The sequence below is a fragment of the Orycteropus afer genome, unplaced genomic scaffold, assembly GCF_000298275.1.
Source record: "Orycteropus afer afer isolate SDZICR_OR568_19922 unplaced genomic scaffold, OryAfe1.0 scaffold00112, whole genome shotgun sequence".
Taxonomy (NCBI): Eukaryota; Metazoa; Chordata; class Mammalia; order Tubulidentata; family Orycteropodidae; genus Orycteropus; species Orycteropus afer.
Genome location: NW_006921699.1, coordinates 4,027,664 through 4,052,059, shown reverse-complemented (window position 1 = coordinate 4,052,059; position 24,396 = coordinate 4,027,664). Strand labels below are relative to the sequence as shown.

The following is a 24,396-nucleotide window of genomic DNA, read 5'->3' as shown; positions in this document are numbered from 1 at the left end:
TCACAGTGGCTCATGCTGAGTGTTTCCACAATAAACCTTGAAATAATTGGAGGCAGGCTGAGGTGTTGTGGCCTCAAATCATTAGTTGGTGGAGAAGCAGGAAAGAACCCACATAGTGGGGTATCAACAAGAGAATGAAAACCCACGGAGAGCAGCAGCATCTGCTCCCCACAGCTCGAAGATGAAGGACCCTCGAGGAGGCAGAGAAAGTGACAGAGGAGCTTGGTACCAGGAGGAAAAATGAAGGGTCTGGTGACAGAGAGTAAGACAGATGCAAGCTGAAGAGGCTTTAGGCAAAGAAAAGGAGCTCAGGGACAAGAATATATTTGGAGGAAGTGCTCTAAAACAAAACCATTTTGTAAAAGAAACTCTCCCAAGGGCAAAAATCCTATTATGCTTCACATTTTTATGCAGCTTTTCTTCCCAAGAGGGTCTCTGAAATAACCCTTCAAAAGCCAGTTGAGATAACTTGATAGGGCAAATAGAGGCAAAAAGGAAAAAGACGAGACTATTCTAGTTTGTTTTTTTTTTTTTTATCACCAAAAAACACCCAAGTTAAAACACATCCTAAATTCACAGATGTGAGATTATTTTTTCCAACCTTAGGGGACTGCTATAGCGAAAGAGACTTGCCCTTGATAGAACCAAGAACAGAATCCAGATCGCTAGTCTTCCACGGGAATACCTCTTGCACAGTCACGCTCTTCCCATTCCCTCAGTTGGTCTCTAAGCCTGTTTCTCTGATTCCTGATTACTCAAATCTCTGGTCAACCAATACAGGGTCTCTTTAGTTTTTAAATCCTACTTAATCTTTCACCTGGTGTTTACTGAAGGCTGCTCTGTGCCAGGGCCTGAGCTGAGCTCTGAATCTAATTAGGAGCTGATCCTTGCTGCGAAACCACCCAATACTTGGCCCCAGAGCTCTCAGGGACTGTGAGATCTGGTAGCTGAAGCCCCTACCTCACGTCCTGCTTTCTGTCTCAGGTACCATAGGAGCAGAGGATCCTCATTTTTATGGTGAGAAGTGCTGAGTGCTGGCAAACAGCAGGGAAAAGCATCAAGCCAGTAGCTCAGGAGCCTCAGTCATGTGGGATATGCCTGTGGGAGGCCTTGAGGAGAAAGCTTTGGAAACAGGGAGTCAGGGAGCTTCACTATTCTTACACAATTTAAAGGAGAGTATGGGAAGACAGTGCCAAGAACTCCCAGAAGGAAGAGAACAAGCAGGACCTGACTGTGCTAAGTGGGCTGGAGACATTTCCAAATCGTACTGCACTACGGCATGTGCAGAGGGCTGCCTTGGAAACTGACTTCTGGGGTACCATGGCAGGTTAGGGGCCCTGATGTCAGCCACCCTTCAGTGCTGAGTGAACCCTGCAGATGTTGAGTGTGGGCCAGTTCTGGTCTCTGTGCCCTAAGGATGTGTGATTGCACACTCCCCCAACTTGAAAGCTGGATACGTTTTTCTTTGATCAAGGTAACCACTAATACAATGAAAATTGCAAGGGAAGCATTTCCTGAGGATATTTTGAGGCACGCTATTTTTTGAGTCTGCCTTTTAAAACCAGTCAATACTTTCAATATAAATATGTTCACCTTTTCATTTAGGTCAGTCTCCTGAAGACTATAACTGGCTCACGCTTGTGTGCACTTGGATCTGCAAAAACAATGTTTCTCAGCATCAGCACCTGCCTGGTCCCCACTCCACTCCATTTTCATGTTCAGTCCAATTATTCAACCTTTCCCTCATTCAGAATGGCTGAATTGAGCACTTATTATGTGCCATGCTCTTTTCATGGATTATCTTATTTTAATCCTCAAAATGTCTGTAAGGGACAGCTGATTGTTGTCTTCATTTTTAAATAAGAGAAAAGAGAGGACCGAGGACTTGCCTGGGATCACACAGCTAATAAGTGGCAAGGAGTACAGTACTGGGTAGATACCCAAGTTCTTGCCGATCTGTTGGCGTGAAACCCAACCAGGGCTCAAACAGCTGCATGATAAATTCTCTGGTGGAGTGCTCATCACAGAGCAGCACTCACCGCAAAGGAACATTCATCATGGTGGAGCCGTGTGGGTCGCTCAGCCCTCACACAGGCCTTCTACCCTCAGCTTGGTCTCTCTCTGCTCTACTAGGTGCCTTTCGCAGGTCAGATTTCTCTTTGGTCTCAGTGAAGCTGAACAACAGAGTTTAGGGCCTCTCATTGCTCCCTTTCTGGGGTCTTTTTGTGAGGCTGGGGGTTGCAGAGGAAGGAGAGCCCCTAGGCAGGGGAAAAGGATGAAAGTCTTTGGCAGCTTATTCAGACGGTGTCTGTCACTGCAAGCACTTTGGTGATGTTAAGAAAATTGTCCAGAACATGGGAATAAGGCAAAGGGAGGTTTGCAGTGCTTTCAATGTCATATTGGAGCATCATTTAATAGGCTCACCCAAGGATCATTCACTTATCCAGGCTAGATAATTGCATCTTTGTTTCACTTACTATTTCCTGTTGATTAAAGGCCCAGACTATGGAGTTACAAGTTAACTTGTAGATTTGTTTCCAGGAAAGCTGCAAATTATTATTATTATTTTTTTTTTCTGTTAGAAGAGATAACCCCAGAGATTGTGATTTTCTTGGCATATAGATCATTAACCAGTTGTGTACCTAACCTAGCCATCTCATCCCAATATTCTTTCTTCAATGCCTATGAAAAGCCTCTAAATATCCACTGACACAACTCTACCTTCCTGCTGGTTCCCTCATTAATGAGTTACATAAGTCTTTAATACATGCACTTTATATTTGTATGAGAGTCAAGTCACATTTTTTTAAATTATGCTTTGACATTTGTGTATGGTGTTTGTTCTTCATCTGTGACCAGAAATAACCACCCCTCAAAATCCTGCCCAATACGTAGAAAGCTATTTTGTGCTTTGGTTTGGTACCAAGTTGGTTAGATACAGATTCTTAAGGCAGAATTGAGTGGCCAACTGATAGATTATAGGTCTTCCTTCTCTTTCCATGTTCCAGGCATTTATGACTTTGACTTACTGGTTTATTCTGAAGTCAGTTTGTTAGAACTCATCTTAGGATCTGTAAGCAATGACAAATTAGCTTCTAGCAATGTATACTTGTATGTTTCCATTAAACTTTGGTTAAGTCTTTCAGAGATGATCAAACTTCTCCTTTCATGAAGCACATAAGAGCCCTGGCTTACAGGCTCTGGTTGGTGGTTGAGTTGAAAAGTACCTGTGGTTACCGAGAAGACATGCCCAGCAGTCACCTGTCCAGTTTCAGGGAAAATGGAGTGGAGTGGGGACCAGGCAGGTGCTGATGCTGAGAAACATCGTTATGAGGTGGTGGGATCCCAACCGGTTGTCTATCTTAGTTACCTATTGCTGCTATAACAGAAATATCATAATTGGGTGGCTTAAAAGAATAAAAATTTATTTTCTCAGAGTTCTGGAGTCCAAATCATGTCTCAACCATGTCGATTCCTTCCTTGGAGGTAGTCCCAGGTGTTCCTTGGCTTGTAGAGGATGCTCATGTGGTGTCTGTCTTCCCCCATGTGTATGTGTGTCTCTGTGTCTGATCTGCTCTGTTATAACTCACAAGTAATTAGATTTAAAACCCACCCTAGTGAGGCTCTGGTGGTGCAATGGTTAAGGCATTTGGCTCCTAACCAAAAGGTCAGTGGTCCAAACCATTAGCCCCTCTGTGAGAGAAAGTTGAGGCAGTCTACTTCCATAAAGATTTACACAGCCTTTCAGACCCAATGGGGGTCACTATGAGTTGGACCTACTCGATGGCAGTGAGTTTGGTTTAGTCAAGTATAATCTAATCAACTCAACAAAGAAAAACCTATCCAAACATGGACATTACATCTACAGGTACAGGGGTTAGAATGCTTTTGGGGGGACACAGTTCAACCCATAATAGTATCTATACATGACAAAGAGTGGATTTGGGCCTATGTTATTGACAGAGCTGTCTTGTGACCACATATCCACTCAGGTCTTTCAGCCCTTCAAAAAGTTGCTAAATAAGCCTCCAAGCTGCAAAGCAAGACCTAGAGCATTCTTTGCACATTCACCAGGTGTGTGAGCAGCAGACATCCCACAGGTCAAGGTTGCTCATGTTTGGATGTATCCCGATGTTGAAAAAGCTAACTATGCAACTCTAGACCCCAGCGTGAGTTCATCAAGGCAGGCCCATATCCTCCGTGAAGCAGATCATTCCAAGTCTGAGGGATTTAGAGTGAAATTATATGAAATCAATTTACTTCTGGACTGACATTTCCTAATCTGTTAAATGGGCATTTATTAATGCCACTATCTGTTCTACATGAGGCCTGTGCCTATTTCATAGGGCTATCCTGAGGATTAAATAAGAATTAGATGAGATTCTATGTTCTAAGTTTTCACATGGTGCTTGGCACTTGGCATACCTCAGTTAATAGCAGTTAGTTGAAACATTGCCCTCCCAGGCTATGTGCTAAAAATACACATCTCCTGGGAATAATTATAGGTTCTCATCCCAACACTTGAATGTGAATGAGGCTTTACAGAGTTGAGGTAGACATGGGCAGACCAGCACCCAGAGGGTGTGGAGGCCTCCACCAAGGTGTCCTGGTGTTTGAGCCCAGGGTGGATTGCTCTCCTGACCACCGTGAGTGGTGCCAAGACCTTTCTAGCCCCTAGGATTGTTTCGGGATGGGCTAAGTTCAGCAAGGATGGGATATGGGGGTGCTGAGTGCCAGGAAGATGGGTCTGTCCTCTAACACTCAGGTCCTGGAAGTGAGACACCATTGCTGACTGAAGGCTTCCAGAGAACTAGAGTCACTCCACTTTCCCAGGTGGAATAGTTAGACAGGCGAACATCTTTGCATCTGTGTCAACACTCCCTGCCAACTTGGGTCTGCCTGGCAAGATTTGCCTCAGAGCATGGCTTCTTCCTGTGCTGTGTCCCATCACTCTCTACCCAATAGGTTCTAGATACCCCAGGCTACTCCTCTCTCCCTTTCTTGTGACTCGGTCATCCCCCACTTCAAGTCTCAGGCCAAATGAGCTTCCAGGAAGCTTCCCTGACCACCAGAGCCAAAGTCTTCCCCCCAAACACAGTACCCTATTTATTTCCTTTTAGCATTTTCTATAATTCATATTTGTCTTATTTCTTTTTTTACCTATTCACTGTGTTTCTTTCTGCTTTGTAATGTAAGGGCTCTGTCCTTGTATCCATATCATCTAGAGTGGGGTTGAGTGCATCATAGGTGCTCAATAAATATTTGTTGGGTCAATTGGTGGATGGAGAGCTGGCAGGCTGGCATTCCTGAAGTGCTCTGTTGTTACCACACACTCCAGCTGGTGTGTGAAAACTGCATGGGGCTGAAAAGCTGTGTCTCTGCCTGGTGCTGACATAGCTAGAATTCTGCAACCTGGTACAAGGCACTTGAGTGGTCTCTACAGTGAGAGAGCAGAAGTTGGACAGACTCTATGGTTCCAACCAGGGCTAAGCTGACAAGACCACCTTAGACATATCTGGGAATATGAGTTGTCCTAGGGGACCAGGGCAGTGGGACCATTACCATTTACCCCTGAATCATACATTCCACATATATGCTCCCTGTATACACACATGGCTCTTCCACAGGCCAGTCCTTAGCCCTAAGTCTTTAAGAAGCCCAGTCATGGTACAAGGCAAGAGCTGCAGCACCCTGCTGGGTTGGCACCAATGCATAGTGATAAAGTCTATAATCAAATGTATACGAAACAAAACTCACTGCCATTGAGTCTAATTCAACTCATAGCGACCCCCATTGGGTTTCCAAGGCAGTAAAACTTTACAGAAGTAGATTGCCCAGTCTTCCTTCCACAGAGTGGCTGGTGGGTTTGAACCCCCAACCTTCTGGTCAGCAGTCAAATGCCTTAGGCACTAGGCCACCAGAGAGCCTATCAAATGTATATATATGTACTAATGAGCAGGCACTAGGTTCTTGCACAAATGACTTCTATCTGCAGAAGCTGGAGGCAACTGCAGTGGCAGGCTGGTACTTCTGGCAGATGGTAGATGAGACTTCCAGAGCATGGGGTAGCTGCTTCATCGAACTGTGCATTCCTGTGACCCTGATTTTCCAAGCTCTCCTGTACTCACTCTCACATATTCAGGGTTTGTGGCCTCTTTAAAGCCAGGCCTTCACCTCACTGTGGCTTTAAAGTGAGGTGGGATGAGGTTGTGAGAATTCAGCCCCAGGTCCTTTGCTGGAGACTCAGGGCCTGCAGGAGGGCTAGGCAGTTCCCCTGACTGAGATCTGGAGTGGGACCTCTCAAAGCTGTGTAAGGGAGAGCAGGATTCTTCTGTTCAGTCATCATGCTAAGGACAAGCTTTCAGATGCAGAAATGCTGCATTGAGCAAAACGTGCCTGCAGACATTAGCATCCTGAGTGGGAAAGCTACGGATTTCTCCACATCTGTCATCTGGGTCATGATCCCTGAGATGGGAGAACTAGTTGGTGTACATTTTGCCAAGGAACCAGTTGCAGAGACTGAGGGAGTTTGGAAGCAAAATAGGCCAATTGCCTGTGCCTTGAGTGGTCACCTCTATGGAGTGGTCTCAATGAGATAGCAAAGAAGGCAGCTTCCTGCTCCAGTGAGTAACGAAGATCTGCCTTCTCTGTCTGGGTATGTTCTGGGATTCACCCTCCTCTGGAGACAAGCAGGCTGGACTTCCATCCTGGCTAAACTGACAAACTGACCACCTTTGCCAAAGCTCTGAATCTATGGCAATCACAGTCTGTGACAGCCATGTCAAGAGTCCTTTCTTGAATCACACAGGGAGTCTTTGACACTGACTAGTACAAATGGACTTGTTTCTCTTGGTGCCATAACTTTAATGGGACAATTCCCAGTTCTGAACGTATTCAGTGAATTTAATTAGTGTTGAAAAGCAGCTTATTTAGCAAGATGATCAGTTTTTAACCTGGGTAAATGGCTTTCTTCATGACTATGAATTAAGCACATTATATCTTTTTCATGCATCATGGTCATCCTCATAAATACTGTCAGCAGTTACTGATAGTCTCACTTGGGTACCTTCTCCATTACCATTTTATCATCATGTTGGTAGGAGTGGGAAATTCGTTTTATTTTAATAAAAGTGGTGTTATTTTTAATAACAAGGAGCTCATTTAATAAGGAAGCTACCCCATGGTCAGTGTCTCTGTGAACATGGATGATACTCTGGGTCCCCTGATAGCCTGACAGAGCCCTTGGGCAGGGCAGAGTGTCCTCAGTTCTTCATGGATCCTGCTGTCACTGGGCTTTATGAGGGGCATACACAGGCTTTAATCTGCTTTTGTCTTAATTGCAAATGATTAAGAACCAAACATTTGCAGAAAGTGATTTCCACATCAGAGAGAACCTGAGCGCTCTTGACAACTTTGACAAACATGAGTTGCACAGGTGTTTTCCTAGCACTGACCCTCAGAGCACAGCTTATGGGGAAATCCTCAAGTTACTTGCAAGCTAATCAAAGTGGGCATATGTGGTACATCATTTAATGGTGATCCTCAGAGTTATTGGCTAACATCTGGATATGCGGGTGTGTTAGAAGAGGAAGGGTCAAGTAGATTCTCCCACTGTCCACTGAGGTGGCTTTTGTTTGACTGGTTTAGGTGGTCTTTGAAACTCCTTCCTGCTCCACCATTCCAGGATTCCAGTTACCTTTGCCCCAGAAGCCCCACATCCGTGGACATTTGTCTTCCTGTCATGCCTCCACCCTTCCAGCTTGCCTCCTGTCCTCCTGGGAGTAGGTGAAGGGAGATGTACCCCTCAGAAGGTCACTCCATAAAGAGCTCCCACCACCTTCCTCATCTCGGCCTCTACCTGGGGCTAGAAGAGTGCCACTAAATTAAGGCTAAGGAGATCAGGTTTTACAACGATTGTATTTCTTTACACCTGTGTGTATTGAGATTGAATTGGTTATTCAGCCAAGTGGGTCCTTCTTGGTGCAGGACCACCACCTGTGGAGCCTCCAGAGGCCAGAGCAAGGAGCAGAGACTCCCAGAGCAGGGGATTCAGAGAGGGAATGCCTCACAGAGGAAGTAGACCTCAAGGGAGATTTGGAACTGAGTTGGCCAGAGGCAGAGAGTAGTCTGGACGTGGCACAAAGAAGGGAAAGCCTAGAGGCAGGAATTGAGAGGCCAGCCATTCAAAGACTGGCTCTATTTCTTAAAACTGGGATGATTAGTGGGTGTGATCAAACCAGAGAAGTTTATTAAAACGGTGAACCAATGGCAATGCTTTGTGTCCTGGCCCTAGCTTGGGAAAGAAGCAAAAGCTGTTATTTTTAGAGTTGTATTAGTTTCTTCTAGTAGCCGCCAGCACTTTCCAGGGTAACCCATTTTCCAGTCACCCAGGAGAATCGTGCTAATCAAACACTCCCCAGCAGAAGGGGCATGCACACCATGGGGGCAGGAGCCTCCAGCCCAGAGTCTCCCACCGCCAAGACCTTCAGTTCTGTTGTCAGTGTTGACAGAAATGCTGCAGGGGAGCTCCCTGATGCCACTGAGCCTTCACGGTGACATGCAAACAATTAGCAAAGTGGATAAAGGAGATTCACACATGCTCCTAGGAGCTGCACTTCTCACACTGCTCAGAGAGATTTTGACCTTCTAGTTTATTATGATTCAAGAAAAAGTCAATATTTCTTAGCTTGCCAAGGCTGCAGGAATGTAAATGAGTTATTGAATCAAGTAGTTAATCTGATGATAACTGATTTTTTTTCGTTTCAAATCTATCATGATGAAAAGCAGACTTATCCAAAAACAACAAAAAAAAAAAAAAGAAAAAAGAAGAAGAAGAATTTTTTCCCCCTTGGACATTTTAATCCCATGGGGTAGGAGCTGGGGTAAAAGTTCAGTCTTGACTGGCAGCTGTTCTGTCTTGCTGAGTATTTTGAAGATGATTTAATTAAAACTTAAAGCAAAATGTTCTGTAGTCGGCATCTACGTCTTAATTATTTAGTTTTTTATATCCCTTTGTAATTCTCAACTTTCTATCGATATTGGTTATCGATGCCTATCTGGCCATTTGTTTCAACTTCATTTCTAGAAGTGAGCCACCCTACCAGCTGTGCTGCCCTCTGATATGTGAACTTGGCCACCAACTGCCTGGAATCATTGTGGGTTCTGCTAGGTACGGGGGAAGGGGACACCCAAGTAATATAACACATGTGAGACCCAGAGCAACCTGGCACTGCTGTTTCCAGGGCCTCTGCCCTTTGCCCGCAGCTGCAGCATTGTGCTGAAAGGGTTGTGCAGTGGAGAATGGCTGCTGGTGCCAACATTGATGGTCTTTGTCACAGAGAACATTTCCCAGGGTCAAAAGCTTACCTTTGGCCTTCTTGCCTTGGCTACTCACTCCCCCTTCTTTAGCACCAACATCTGGCCTATCTTGAACACTTAGAGTACCACTTTCTTCTTACCCCACACTTCCCCCCTAGATTCTTCAATGGTTATCCAATGCCTACAACATTAGACCAAAGTGCCTCTACTTTACTCTCTAAGTCACCTAGTACCAAACCTCCTCACACCCCACTCCCAGTCCCCTGTGCAAAACTCCTGCTCACATCAAGGCATTCAAAATGCTTCCTGCAGTGCAGTTATGGGAGCCTGACCTTAAGCCCTCTATGCTTCTTAGGAAGCTATCCTCCTCTCCATCTTAAAGATCAATGACACATTGCCACCTCCATGAAGTCCTCCATTTACTTCTTAAAAAAAAAAAAAAAAAAGTGGTTTTTTTGGCTCCCATAGCTCTCTGCCTGGCATTCCTTCATGGCCCTGGTTGCATTACATCTCAGGTCAGAGTTGTATGTCATGCATGTATATGGAATGGTAAGATCATAGAGAGAGGCATGGCTTGTTCATCATTGAGACTTCCAACACCTAGCACACAGCCTGGCCCAAAGTCATCATGCAATAAACATTTGAAGAAAAAGTCAGAAAGGAAAGAGGGAGGAAGGAACACACTTTTAAAAAAAATCTTGCTATTTTAACAGGTTTTCAGTCCAAGAGGTTGTTTCAGGGCCTGGGCACAGTGGTAGCAAGCTTTGTCCTCCAGTGTAAGGCACTTCTCTGTGAGCACAGAATGGCTGGTATTTTCAGTTTTTAGCTGGTGCAGGAAAAGCAAACCTAAAAAAACCCCCAAGATTTTAGCAGCAGCTAAATTCCCAGGATGGGAAGGGGTTGTGTCTGAGATGTTCTGTGTCATCCAGCCATGAAACCTGAGCCCTGCATGCTGGGCATTGTTCTTGACACCATTAGCTATCTTCTGTTGGAGGGCCAAGGGCTCCACGGGCACCCCAAGCCCTCACCTCCAGGCAGCCTTGGCCTTATAAGCAAAGGGAGCCCTTGCTGGTCAGTATTTTGAAAGAACCACAAAGGCAGGCTATAACCTCCTACCCACCCCTAAGTGCTCCCAGCTGACCATCTGTGTTTGTGTTACTGGCAGAGTTTGGCGGCAGGCTGCTGACCTCCTGTGGGAAGAAATTCTGCAGCCGTGGGAGCCGGTGTGTACTCAACAGAGAGACGGGGGAGCCAGAGTGCCAGTGCCTGGACAGATGCAGGCCCAGCTACATGCCTGTGTGTGGCTCCAATGGGCAGTTCTATGAAAACCATTGTGAGCTTCACCGGGCTGCTTGTCTGTTGAAGAAGAAAATCGTCATTGTCCACAGCAAGGACTGCTTCCTTAAAGGTAGGACGATGGTTCCTTGCCTCTATGCTTTGGGGTTTTGTAATGGATCTTCTAATGCCCTTTGGTCCCATGACCTGGGTGCTGAGTCTACATACAGGTTAAATGCATACAGAGAGTAGAGAGAGATGAAGACTGACATATTAACAAAATGGCAGCAATGGCATTTCACTGGGGTTCGTTCTGTTTGCATTCCATTTCCAAAGACTTCTCCCCACTTAGAGGAAGCCTGTTGAGAACAGAATCCAGGGAGGTCAAACTGAACCCTGGCTGGTGCAGAACATATTTTCATTAGAAATCAGACAGGCAAGCAAGGTGCTATCTAGGTCTCTTATGTTGGTGGGCTCCTGTGATAGGGACTACATTCACTTCTCTGGACAGAGTCCCGTGAATCAGGAAGCTGTTCTGTGCATAGAATATGGCCAGGTGGACATGAGCACATGTGGTTTTTAGCATAGTAGGGAATCAAACCCTGGCATGATGGAAAATACTTCTGTAATTGGCCTGTCTAGAGAACCTCTGAGGAGCTCTGGTAGCATAGTGCCTAAGACACTTGACTGCTAACCAGAAGGCTGGCAGTTCAAACCCACCAGCCACTCCTCGGAAGGAAGGTTGGGCAATCTACTTCTGTAGTGATACTGCCTCGGAAACCCAAGGAGAGGTCGCTGTGAGTTGGGTCTGACTCGACGGCACATAACAACAACAACAACAGAGAACCTCTGAGCAAGGCACATCAGAGCATGTCCATGGAGTAAGGTCCAAAGGACCCAGGTTCAGGGCCAGGGTAGAGTCAGAGGACAAAGTCTCCTGCTAGATTGTAAGTACCACGGGAACGGGGCAGTGGCTATTTATGCATTGGTGTAGTCTAAGTACCTAACACAGTGTCTTCATGAGGAAGGTGCTCAGTGGCTCACAGACACCTGAAGATGTGAGGGTTAGAATGCAAAGTCTTGGGTTAGTATGGCCCCAATTAAAAGTAGATGCCACAATCTGTAGAAGTATTTTTTGTCCTGAAATAAAATAGCCTACCTGTGAATAACTGAGGAAATGGTTAGATAGCAGAAGCAGCATGTGGGCAGATCAAACAGGCCCGTATAGAATGAGCTGGGGACACTGGAAGTGAGAGACCCCACCAGGGGTTACACAAGGTCAGAGGCCTGCTTTAGGTGAAGGCAGGGAGGAGAAGAGATGGCTTGGGACAGAGACCTGCCAAATGCCTGCAACACGGACAGCAACAGGCTTTGAGCAGTCACTACTGTGAAGGTCCTGGATGCCAAGAGGAAAGTGCCAGGGCTCCAGGCTCACTAACAGGCATCAAATCTGCGTAGGGGGTAGGAGAGATGAGACACGTGCACGTCAGGGTGGTCACAGCTGTGGTGATGGAGCATAGGGCTTTAGCCTCCTGCAGGCTCTGCTCAGGCCATCTGAAATCCCATAATGTGCCACTTTTTTCTGTCACTCATGAATGTGGCAGCTCAGGAAACTGGAGCAGGCAGGATACTATCAAGTCATGTTTGTCCCATGATGGAAATAATCCCAGACACTTTCACAACTGTGCTTATGACATGAATGCAGAGATACTTCAGAAATTATAAGGCATATTATAGAAATGAGACCAAAATAAGCCCAGGAAAAATGTCCAGTCTGGACTTGCTGCCCAGCCACAAGCCTGGGATGCCTTAGCAGCCGTGAGCACTAAAACACTTGACCACTTGCTCCAGCTTTATTGGCCATGTTGAATTTTATAGACTGATGTTCCATTCTCCGGTTTCCAATATCCGCCAAATTGCATCTTTCTAAAGGTTTTTATTTCTGCATCAGAGTGTGCACAGCCTCCCTCGCCATCGGTTATTCAAACAGCATTTCTCATTTCACAGAGGGGAGAAAACATCTACCACAAAGCCCACTGCAGTGAGGGATAATGGAGGGGGAGCAGTGGAGAGCATCAGCCTAGGCGATAGGGAGGGGGCACCCACCAGCAGATTAGGGCATGGTTCTGCTTCATGCTGATTGAATTTATCCAACGAATCCTTCTGACTTGTTGAGTTTTTCACAGATTTTGTGCATTCCCACCCATTTGGCATAGCAGAACTGTTCTCCCAAAGATTGCTTTGCAGAGGAGAGCGGTGTCTGAGAGCTCTCCTGTATTCAGTTCAGAAAGACCTGGGTTTGCATCCTAGTTCTGCCACTTCCTCGTTGTGTGACCTTGGGCAAGTCGTTCCACTTCTCTGGGCCTTTTGCATGGTTATAAAATAGAGCTGACTGCAGTACCTGCCTGCCCCAGCCATGGAGAGGATTAAATGAGATGCTGCACAAAGCCCACCTAGCACAGAGCCTGGCACTCATTAATGATACCTGTGATCATTATTTATTCAAATGTCATGTGGCCACAGCTGTAGAACAGAGAGATGCACAAATTGCAAAGGGAACATAGAGGCAAGAACAAGAGCTCTGCTCAGAATGTCTGGAGGGACTTTCGGGAACATTATGAGGTCCAAGTTTTAAAGGCAGTTGGAGAGTGGGTGAGGAAGGGGCAGAGTGTCAGGCCCTGACGGTGTTTCCAGAGATGCTCATGGGGCCCAGGGCCACCCTGTCCAGAGACCTGGCCCCTAGGGTCTGGACCACACAGAGAAGCTTTCCCTGCTGCATGCTCAGAACAGCTGGTAAGTGGGCAGGTCTGCCTCTCCCCCTCTATTCCTTGGAGTATGCTGAGTAAAGACCTTCTTACTATAAACAAGGCTTGATGGGGCTGGAAGGCAGGCAAACCCCAAGGGGTGAGCACTTTTCACTCTTCCCCAGAACCATGGCCCAAACCGGGAGCGGGAGAGTTGAAAATGAATTGACAGAGGCTCTGACAGAGTGGGTGTTTCGGAGAAATGAGGATTTAAAGGGCCAGTTCCTGCAGCCCCCACCCTAAGATGGCAACAGAATACTGAATGTCACCTTGACATCCATTGATGACATTTTGCATTTGCCCTGTATTTCCAGGGTGGTTATTGATACAGGAATCTTAAAAACATCTTTTTTTTTTTTTCACGGAAACAAAAAAATCTAAAAATCAGCTCTCATTCGTTCTCTTTTCCTACCAGACTTTACAAAGAGAAGTTATGACCTCACTCTCTGGGACTATATCAGCCCAAGTCAATATTAGGACACTCATTACCAGGCTGGAGTATTGAGCGAGGGGGAGGTTAGTGGATTATTTGGAGCCAAGCCACTGCCGTCTGGAGCTCACTGTCTATGGCCAGGGCTCCAGGGCCTAGTGGAGAAGGGTCTCCCGGGGCTGGTAGGATCCACATGACTTACAAGAGAGAAGAGGCAGCATTCTAAGCCACTTTAGGAGCCCTGGAGGCTCAGTGGTTGAGCGCTCAGCCCTGTTTACAAGAAAACTTCTGGTTTCATACTCCGGTTGCTCTGCTGATGGGATTCCTTGTTAATGCAGAATGAAATGCTGTTATCATTTAAGGATCGTTGGCATTTGTGAAAATCAAAATAGAACTCAAAAGCATTGCTTCAGCTCCAGTTTGCAGCTTTGTCATCAGGAGTCAAAAACAGGAGCTGTCTGAGGCTCAAAGTCCAGAGAAGGAAGGGGTCTCTCTCTTCTTAGGGCCAAACCCTTGGATTAAGGTCTGGTTTTCCCTCAGCATCAAATATTGCCAGAGAACACAAGCAATTCACTGCTACTTTAACTTCTCATAACTCATTAACTCACTGCTGTCAAGTTGGATCCAACTCATAGTGACCCCTCCTTGGGTTTCTGAGGCAGCATCACTACGGAAATAGATTGCCCAACTTTCTTTCCAAGGAGTGGCTGGCAGATTTGAACGTCAGCCTTCTGGTTAGCAGTCTAATGCCTTAGGCACTACGCCACCAGAGCTCCCTAACTTCTCATAGAGTTTGTGTTTTAAAAGTTAGCTGATGACATAGCATTCCTATTTGTGTACTAGTTGTCTCTTTAAAATTATTTTTCTAGCTTGGTTTTGAATTCATGTTTTATCTCCTACACTGTTCAAAAAAACTAGCTTGCTTTCCACAATCACCCCCCACGCCAGGGCTGTATTATACCAGATGATACACTGTCATAGTCAGGCAGTTTTCCAAACAAACCATGAAATTATGGAAGAAAAAAGCCTGTTAGAGATTCAGTTTTAAACAGATCCTTAAGCTTTCTCAGCCTGAGTAGTGTTTGTAGGTGCACTTTGGTGCTGGGGAAAGGTGTTCCCAGGCAAAGGAAATCATTTTCATTTTGGGGGAAAAAAATTAATTGTAAGATCGTCTTACTAACGAATCTTTCTTTCTAAAGTGTTACTAAACACAGGAACAAAAACACAACATTTTGTTGCAAGTTAGCAGAGCACATAAATCTTGCTGCCAAAGATGTCTTTAATTTTTTTTCTCCTTTTATTATGTTGTTGTTTTTGTTACTTTGAATTCTATTGCTTTAGGAATCTAAATAAAGTCTCACTTTGGGTTTCTGAGGCAGTGTCATTAGGGAAATAGATTGCCCAACCTTCCTTCTGAGGAGTGGCTGGTGGGTTTGAACCGCCAGACTTCTGGTTAACAGTCAAATGCCTTAAGCACTAGGCATTGATGATGCCAGTTGGTTAATTACACCCACTCCTCACTTATGAACATGGTTAGATTCCAAAGACCAGGTCATTATGGGAAATTAGTATCATGCAAGAGTTGGAGGTCATACTGTCTTTAATATCAATGCCTCCTCTCCTCCCTCCCCCCATCACTCAGTGTCCATCAGGCACACTCAGCTTGTCTTGGGATGTGTGCAATGTGGCAGGCCCCCTTCCCCCATGCTTTTCCCACCAAGGAGACCAAGGGGGTTGGAGGTGGTGGTAGTGGTGGTGGTGATGGTTGTTGGGTGTTGCCTGTCATCTACCACCTCCCGCTGCCTGCCCTGGTTAGGGACCTTGCTGGTCCTCTGTGTACCCCAGGCCTGCAGCTCCTTGTGGCCCCCTTCCCTCTTCACACCTCCTCCCACTGACCTCCCTGGCCCCTTCAGGCCCTCACCCAGCCTCCCTCTGCCTGCCTGCAACCTCATATTGTCCCATTGTCACCTCATGTCCTCCGAGGCCGAACTAGGACATTGCAGACAAATGGGAGATAGCATTCTGCAGCCCAATGGCCATCATCTTTTGTGGGGCCTAGTTGTCACTGGGGCCTCTGGTATACTGTTTGGGGTAGCCCACAGGTGGTGCCCTGGGCTCAGTTGCAGACCCACATGGGGCTCAGACCATCAGAGGCATCGCCTGAGAATTTTTTCGAAGTTGTCGTAAATGCAAAATATGGAATAGCAAGATAGTTGATAAGTGAGGAATAGGTGCAATTGGAGTGGGTCACTATGCGAGGAGGTGTGGTCTGAGGAATTCAGTGAGCCTATTGATTTCATGGGCCAGACTGATGGGGCCCATGTGACACAATGATTACAGGCACTGGCTTTGGAGTAGATGCCATGTTAGGCTCCATGAATAAGGCCTTTATCCTCTCTGTGCCTCACTTACCCATGTGCCTCACTTTCTTACCTGATGTTGTGAAGTTATAAGTATTTAATGAGCACATAGTTATGGTTTGCACAAACAGTAACCAGAAGTTTAGAGGTTCAAGCCTACTCAGTAGTGCCACAGAAGAAAGGCCTGGTGATCTACTTCCATAAGATTAAAGCCATTGAAAGCCCTATGGAGTACATATGAGGTCACCATGAGTTGGAATCAACTCAATGGCCACAGATTTTTTTTTTGGCTGTAGTGAGTGCTCTTCTATAAACAACATCAAAAGTCCTTAGGATGATGGTGATATTATTGGCAACATGTGGCAAGTTCAGGGGGCAGATGCAAGAAGATGGAAGACTCCTGCCTACTTATTTCACACCATTGTGTATATGCTAACAAGTCAATGGTGGTGGGCGTTTTTGTGAAAGAGGAAAGAGAAAAAAGTTGTCAATCCTCCATATTTATTTAATAAATGACTAGAATTTGACTTCCCAATGATCAAAGTAATTCCCCAACTGCATTGCTTTTTGAAAATAAATGTAATGAGTCACCCAAGTTTACCCAGCAAGTTGGTAGAGAAGCAAGATGAGAGCCAAGCACCCCTGATTCCTGGTCTAGAGGAAGTTCCTGTAATGTGTGAGAGGCTCTTAGGAAATGACCATTTCATCGCAGGGAATGATTAATCTGCCTGAGGATACAAAGGGAAATGTTTAGAGAACATGCTGGAAGAGAGGAGACTTTTGATGGCATTTTGAAAGGTGAGTGAGAGTTGGCCAGGTTGAGAGGATGGGGAGGGAGTGCAGGCATGAAGTTACTCCAGACTCAGGGAACAGCAAATGATTGAAATGTGGATCTAGGGAGATAAAAGGGTACAGAAAGGGATAAATGCAGAAAGAGGGTTGAGAGCAAGGTAGAGAAAAGTCTTTAAATACCAACCTCTGGTAGAGTAGTGCCTAAGGCATTTGACTGCTAACCAGAAGGCTGGCAGTTCAAACCCACCAGCCACTCCTCAGAAGGAAGATGGAGCTATCTACTTCCATAGAGATATTGACTCAGAAACCCAAAGAGGGGTCGCTGTGAGTCAGATCCAACTCCATGGCAGAGTTTGGTTTGGTTTTGGTTTAGGTAGTTTGAACAAAAGCTCACTGGGTGTCAGGCAAGCTAGCCCCAATTTTTCATTTCCCAGTGAGGGCTAGCACCTGCACAGAGTCACACAGGCAGAGCTGAGCATGGGTAGGATACTACAGCTGGCCCATTGAAAGCACCCACAGCTTTGTGGCTGTTTTTCATCAGGTCCCAGAGTGGCATGTTCACAGCAATGCAATCACTTCATCCTTTCTCCAAGGAGGCTTCCTGGCACGAAGAAGTGTGTGGGGGTGGGGAGGCTCAGGATCCATGAGCAGTAGGAACGCCTCCCTTCCCCAGTGCTGGGCTGGGCTGACAGGGAGCTTCTCTAGGAAAAGCTGGCTCACACATCTCAAACTCATAGGGCCTCTGGACAGCAGAGCAGAAAACCAGACTACTCTCTTCACTTCAGGAAGCTTAGGGCAGCCCAGAAGGCAGCTAGAGGACAGAAGATCAAAAGCAAGCTGAGTTTCTGGGGATAAGCCCTCCTATGGCCTGGTCTGGCTTCTGGGTACTAATCCACTTTCTCTCAAACCCCCGTTCCTGTTTCCAATTGCCCATCCACTCCTAGGTCACCCACATTTCTGTCCACAGTATGCTGCTGCTCCCCCAGCCCTTGCCAAGGAATCTGTCTCTCCCCAGCCCCCTTCCTGGCCTTCAGTGTGGGGAGGAGGGTGGGACAATCTTGCTGATATCAAGCTGCTCTGGCACTCAGACATTTATTGCATGCCTGCTGGGCACCAAGCCCTGTGCTATGGCCTGAGTGTATCAGAATGATTAGGCCACCAGGTTTGACCTTGTGGAATTGACAGCCAAAGGAAGGTCAGTCACTCCCTGAGTGACTCCCAGAGTCCCTGAAGCATTCCCACTTCCGGGGTCATCACCTGCCAGCTGCTGTAGCCAGAGCCTCCCATAAGACCTCAAGGACAAATGAGATTCTTTACGGGCTCTCTCCTGCTTTGGAGCCTCCCTCAGGATTCTGCAAGCATCAGTCAAACAGCTGGAGGTTGACTGAACTGAAAATTCACTAACAGCCCCACCATCACCACCCAGCACAGTGTCTCTTAGAGCTCAGGCATCCTATTTGTAGTATCTGCTTCCAGGATCAAAAAACATGACTTAAAACAAACATGTCTGTGCCTTGGATATTACTTCTAGGTTTTATGCAAGAAAATTCCTTGGTGTGAGCACCCTGCAAATGTGAAGAATGTTATCAGTTCAGCACGTGTGGTGTGCTTCACAGAGCTGCAGCACTTTGAATGAATTAATTACATCCCAGTAATTAAAAATTGCTAATAAGTTATTGAGCTGAGAAAGTCTGGCACTGCATTGATTTCACTCACAGAAACAAGTTACAGCCCCTGAGTCCCCCACATTGTTTCCTGACGCCCCCTCCTTATCTCCAACCTTGCCTTCTGCATCACTATTGCTGTTAGGTCCAGCCAGGCCTCCCAACTGAACCTTCATCCCTACCCCCTCCCTGCCAACATCAGTAGCACCTTTCCAGCTGGCTGCTTCACCAGGGACCTGCACCTGGGGTCCCACTGGCACCTTAGATTCAGTGTGTCTAAAGTGAACTCTCCTTCCCCCAGCTCCCCCAACCCTGACATCCTTTCTCCTTCTTGATGAGTCTATCTTGGTGACCGCAGTAACCTCCCCCTACACACATCCCAGACTCCCAAGCAAGACAAGGCTCTTCCTTGCTTCTTCCCTGTAGCTGAACTCTGACCTCAAAATCCTACCAGATTTATTCCCATACTATTTCTTGATTCTGCCCTCTCTTCTATACCTCTTCACCACCACATGCTTCCATTCCATTGTTATCTCTCACCTGGATAACCTCTATAGCCTCTCAGTTTTTCTCCCAGCTCCTGACCAGATACTTCTTCAAATCCACCTTCCATATGACTTCAAGAGTGAACTTTCCAAGGTGTAAATTTGACTTTGGTTCTCCCCTGCTTGAATCCTTCCATCTTTCATCTAGTAAACATACACCTATGAGTCGAGTACAGATAGTCCCCAATTTATAACATATGCAAGTGACAACAAATCACACTTATGTCCATATTTTTTTGTACATCTTATCATTAATAATATATACTACATACCGTGTGGCAGCATGCAACTTGCTGATGTTGTTTTATCTGTAAGTTTATATGTAATGTTTATTACATATTTATATATTTATAATATGTATAAAGTAGAGAGTCAATGAAAAAGGGGAAGACCCTCAACAAGATGGGTTGACACAGCAAGGATTGTGAAGATGGCTTACGACCAGGCAGTGTTTCGTTCTGTTGTACAGTCACTGGGTCAGAGCCAACTCAACAGCACCTAACAACAATATGTGTAAGTTTATCTATAATGTTGTTGTTGTTGTTTTATGCCGTCGAGTCTATAATAGAAGGCAATAATAATGAAAACTAAAAAAAAAAAAAAAAGAAGAAGAAGCTGCTATTCAATTTACATCAGAACTGACTTACCACAGAGTTGTTGCAATGAAACCCCAGTCAGGACTACCAGTACTATTCCAGGCACTGGGGATAAAGCAGCAAACAGCACAGATAAGATTCCTGCTGCCTTCAGTCTTGAACCAGAGATAAAATATGTTTTAAGTTGTTAAATGCCGTGAAGAAAAATAAAGCAAGGAAGGGAATTAGTGAGAGCTTCTAAGGTGAGAAGTGACATTTGAGCAAAGACCTGAAAGAGATTGTTAGGAAGTTAGGGAGCAAGGCATTTGAATATCTGGGCGAAGAGCATCCCAGACAGAAGCAAGTGCAAAGACCCCTAAGGTAAGAGCTTGTCCGATATGTCTGAGGATTATCAGGGAGGCCAGAGTCTCTGGAGCAGAGTAAGTGGAAAGGAGGTGGAGAGGAAATCAGAGGGGCAGGCGACCAGATCACTGGAAGGTCATGCTCTTGACACTGTGCTACATTGTCCTTCTGATTATTCCGCCACATCCCCCAAGGGACAGCCTTGAGAAGATCCCCCTCTTCACCACCACCCCCAGGAAGCTTGTGAGGGGTGTTCATGGGTTGGAACAGATAATCTGTCCAGGAGATCATGGACAAGTCTCTCTAGGTTCTTTCTTGACCTGAGGCAAACCAGCAGGCCCCCAGGGAATTATCTGTGTGAGCCCCAAGCTGACCAAGATGCCATCAGAACTTCTACCAAGAGCAAGCTCTTCCTTCTGCAGGATGAAATGAGACATCAAAGGAGATGTTGGCTTCTCTGTGCTGGCGAGCCATCATGGGTGTTGAGGGAACATGAAGGAGAGGACAAAAGAGGGCAAGGGACTGAGCCTCCTGTCCCTGCTTGATCAAGGTTCTTGTGGAGAGCAAGGGAGCCCTTGGCTCAAGCTGCTGAGAACCATTTTAGTGGCACCCATGCCCAATATTTGTGAAGTTTCAAATGATCACTAGGAGTCTGCTGTTTAATTACTGAAGAGAAAAGAAGTTGATTTGGGACTTCTTTAAGGTTCTTCCCCATTGCACCTTCAATTAAGATCAGGGCCCTCATGTAGCAGTCGCTAAATGACACCGTATATTGAATCTCTGTGTTCAAGCCATTTATCTAATTAAGCTGTGACAAACTAAGCTGTCAGACCAGCCACAACTCAAATATGTTGATTCTGAGAGTGTTTTTTGCTTACTAACAGGCTCAAGGAAAGGACTGTCATGTTTTTTTGTAAATGTGGACTCCTTTCAGGTTATTCTGCTGTCTGGAAACATCAGGAACTGGAGGTCAGCAACCAGGAGGACCAGCAGGTTCAGGGGTTGAGCAGAGGCCTTGAGTCAACTAGTCCTTGATTCTCGACTCCTCCTTCCCTTCCTTGTCCCAGCCCCTGCAGCTGTCAAGGATGCCCAACCTCTCCGCCTGCTTTTCTGGACAAGGAAGCAGTGGCCCAGCTTGGGCCATCTTTTTTTCTCCAAAGAGCAGAAGGAGCTCTTACCACTGTGCCAAATTAAGTGAAAGAAATCAGGAGAGTCAGGGAGCAGGCCCACACAGTGACCCAGGGAGAGAGCAGGTAATGGCTCATCTCCATTAGCAGAGTGTCTGCGTGGGTAAATATTCCCCACAGAGTGAGCTCACAAAGTGCATGAATAACAAGACCACACCCAACTGAGTCCTCAGCCAAGAGAACCAAGCTGAGGCCTGTTGTTGTTGTTGTTGTTGTGTGCTGTCGAGTCAGCCCTGACTCATAGCGGCCCCTCCTTGGGTTTCTGAGATAGTATCACTACGGAAGTAGATTGCCCAACCTTCCTTCCAAGGAGTGGCTGGTGGGTTTGAACCTCCAGCCTTCTGGTTGGCAGTCAAGTGCCTTAGGCACTACGCTACCAGAGCTCCTAGCTGAGGCCTAGTCCTCCTAAACTATCCTGGGTCCACAGGATCCTTAATATGTGTGGACTTGTGCCTAGTTCTGCACAAGGTACCATAGGGGAGTCAGGACCAGAACCAAGTATTCTCATGGATGATGAGGGAAGACATCTACCAGATTTGGACATTTCCTTCTCAAGAGTTCTGTACATGGTCTTGCCCTCTGCTTTTCTTCTTGTGTTTATTTCTGCTTTGATGCATTTTGATCACTCATTAGTGAAGGTAATCAGTGAAAACTTTCTTCAGAAAGCTCCTCCAAATGAAAATAATAAAATCGCTTTGCTTGAAGTAATTAAAATAGCCAAATGCAGTGAACTCTCTCCATTTATCGTAAACATGGGAGCCTGATTTGTGCATTTCTCCTTGTAGCTGAAAAGGAAGGGTCATCCAATGACCTGGCAGCCATCTCCAGTTACTTGTGTTCCTTGTTGTTGTTCTTAGCTGCTCATGGAGACCCCATGCACAATGGAACAAAATTCTGCACCATCCCCATAGTCAGTTGCAGATTATACCATAGCGATCCACAGGATTTTTCGAGAATTTTACCACTGAGCCACCACTGCCCTATTTAGGAAACAGTTATTTCCTCTTCCAGTGCTTGTCTTTCAGTAAACCTCTGCACATTCAGTTGGCTGAGGTGTGAGGTGTGGCCCTCTGGCCAGGACCCTGCTAGTCCAGCAAGTACCTCTGTGAGTGCTTGCCTGCCTGGCTTTTTCTACCCCTCTCAGTTCCCTGACTCACCCATCCATAATTCTCTCTTTCTCCCTCCCTCCTCCTTTCTTTTTCCCTCTGGTACAGTGATCCATGTTTCCATTGAAATAAAATGAACCCAATATTTTTGCATAGTGAGTTATAGAGACCTTCTTTAACACTCATTTGAGTGGAGCTTGTGCTGTTTACCGAATCTATGGGGACCCTCACAGTTGAGATTTTTTACTTCTCCCCATCCTAGGCTATAGTGGCCTGGTCGATGATTTCAGGAACCCTAGATTAGAGGATCCAAAGGGTATGACAGGGTCAGATGGAAGATCCTGTCTAATAGGGGACGATAGTCAGGAGAGAGGGACTGAGGAAGAGGTCTCTGCAAAGCTGCAAAAGGGGAAGTACCCCAGAGCAAGGAGAAGTTTCAAGCAGGGACACCAGGGTTAGGGTTGGAGGTGGTGCTGGAGAGGATCAATGACATATTGTCCTAATTATTTAGAGAATGAGCGTATTAATTCTCCATTCTGCCTTTGAACAAGCTCCCGATTTTCAAGGTTTTATCTCAACTGTTTAGCCACCAGTGCTAATAAAAGGGAAAGTATAGCGCCTATTCCATAGTGATATTTCACGGCTATGACCATAGATTGAGCCATAATTCCACAGTCCTAGCAATCTACCAGGGCTGTGGTGAGAGTAAATGGAGGTGACACCTCAACCGAACTGTCTGAACAGGAATTAAAGAGAAGTTTGCTTCTGCAGCATAGGAGGAGGATAGCATCCCACTCAAGAGGAAGGGAGAGAAAGCATGCTTTTGGAAAAAATTATTACAAGAAACAGAAGTACATTTTAGACAGCGATTGTGTTCCGCTTTCAATTCAACAGAACATAAACTCTGAAATGAGATGAAAAATGGGATTATAAATTGGCCAAGCCACAGTCAAAAATAAAATGGAAGCTGTAGGATATAAAGAACCTAAGTGTGTCGGTTTAGCCAACTGTGAAGTTAGAGGGAGCACAACCCACACAAACAAGCCTTCACTTCTGACACTAGCTGCAAGTTCAGGAGTCCCCTTCAATAATTCACCAGAAGGACTCCCAGAACTCACTGGAAACTTACACTCATGGTTATGGTTTATTGCAGGGAAAGGACATAGATTAAAATCAACCAAGGGAGGAAGGACATATGGAGAGTCTGGGCTTCTAAATATGGAGCTTCCAGTTGTCCTTCCTCTAGAGTCAAGATATTGTTACTCTACTGGTATCAAGTGAGACAATATGCTCAGAGAATTTTACCAACCTGGGAAGCTCACCATGACAGCCTCGGTGTCGAATTTTTACTGGGGCTCCATCAGGTGGACATGATTGATCTCAGCTTCCAGCCCCTCTGGAGGTCAACTGATACCACACAACCCAAAGCCCTACATAAATCACATATGTTGGTGGTTGGTCATAATAAAGACCCCAGAACTAATCAAAGAGTGACTCAAAGAAAAATTCCCCTGAACTGAAAGATTCATAAAATAAGTCAAAATAAGATATAAATTTCTAAAATTCCAGGGTTTAAGAAAAAGATTAACATATATTTGAAGTGTCTAGGCAGAGGGGAAAAAAAATCTTGTTTCCTGTAAAGGAAAAGAAGCTTGTATCCTTAGACTTTCGTGTGATATTCAAAAACTAGGTCTGCAGAGTTTTGAGATAATAACATTGTGACCCAAGAATTCTGCATTCATTAAATGATCATTCACATGTGGAAACAACAAAGTATTCTCTGATATGCACGTGCTCAGATAATATACCATGTATCCTTGGCTGGCAAACACACCCACACGCAGAAAGACAAATCCCAACAATGTTGTTGTTGTTGTTGTTAAGTGCCATCAAGTCGTTTCCGACTCATAGCGACCCCATGCACAGCAGAACGAAACACTGCCCGATCCCGCACCAGCCCCACAATCCCTGCTATAC

General features: G+C 45.8%; 1 protein-coding gene across 1 annotated transcript in view; it reads left to right on the top strand.

Annotated features, from left to right (window-relative positions):
* The window catches only part of FSTL4 (follistatin like 4), a 644,321-nt gene that overhangs the window by 346,210 nt on the left and 273,715 nt on the right, over positions 1-24,396 (top strand). Inside the window, exon 4 of the mRNA XM_007943751.1 lies at positions 10,497-10,726. Coding sequence (XP_007941942.1) covers positions 10,497-10,726 — 230 coding nt within the window. The remainder of the gene's footprint in view (positions 1-10,496; positions 10,727-24,396) is intronic.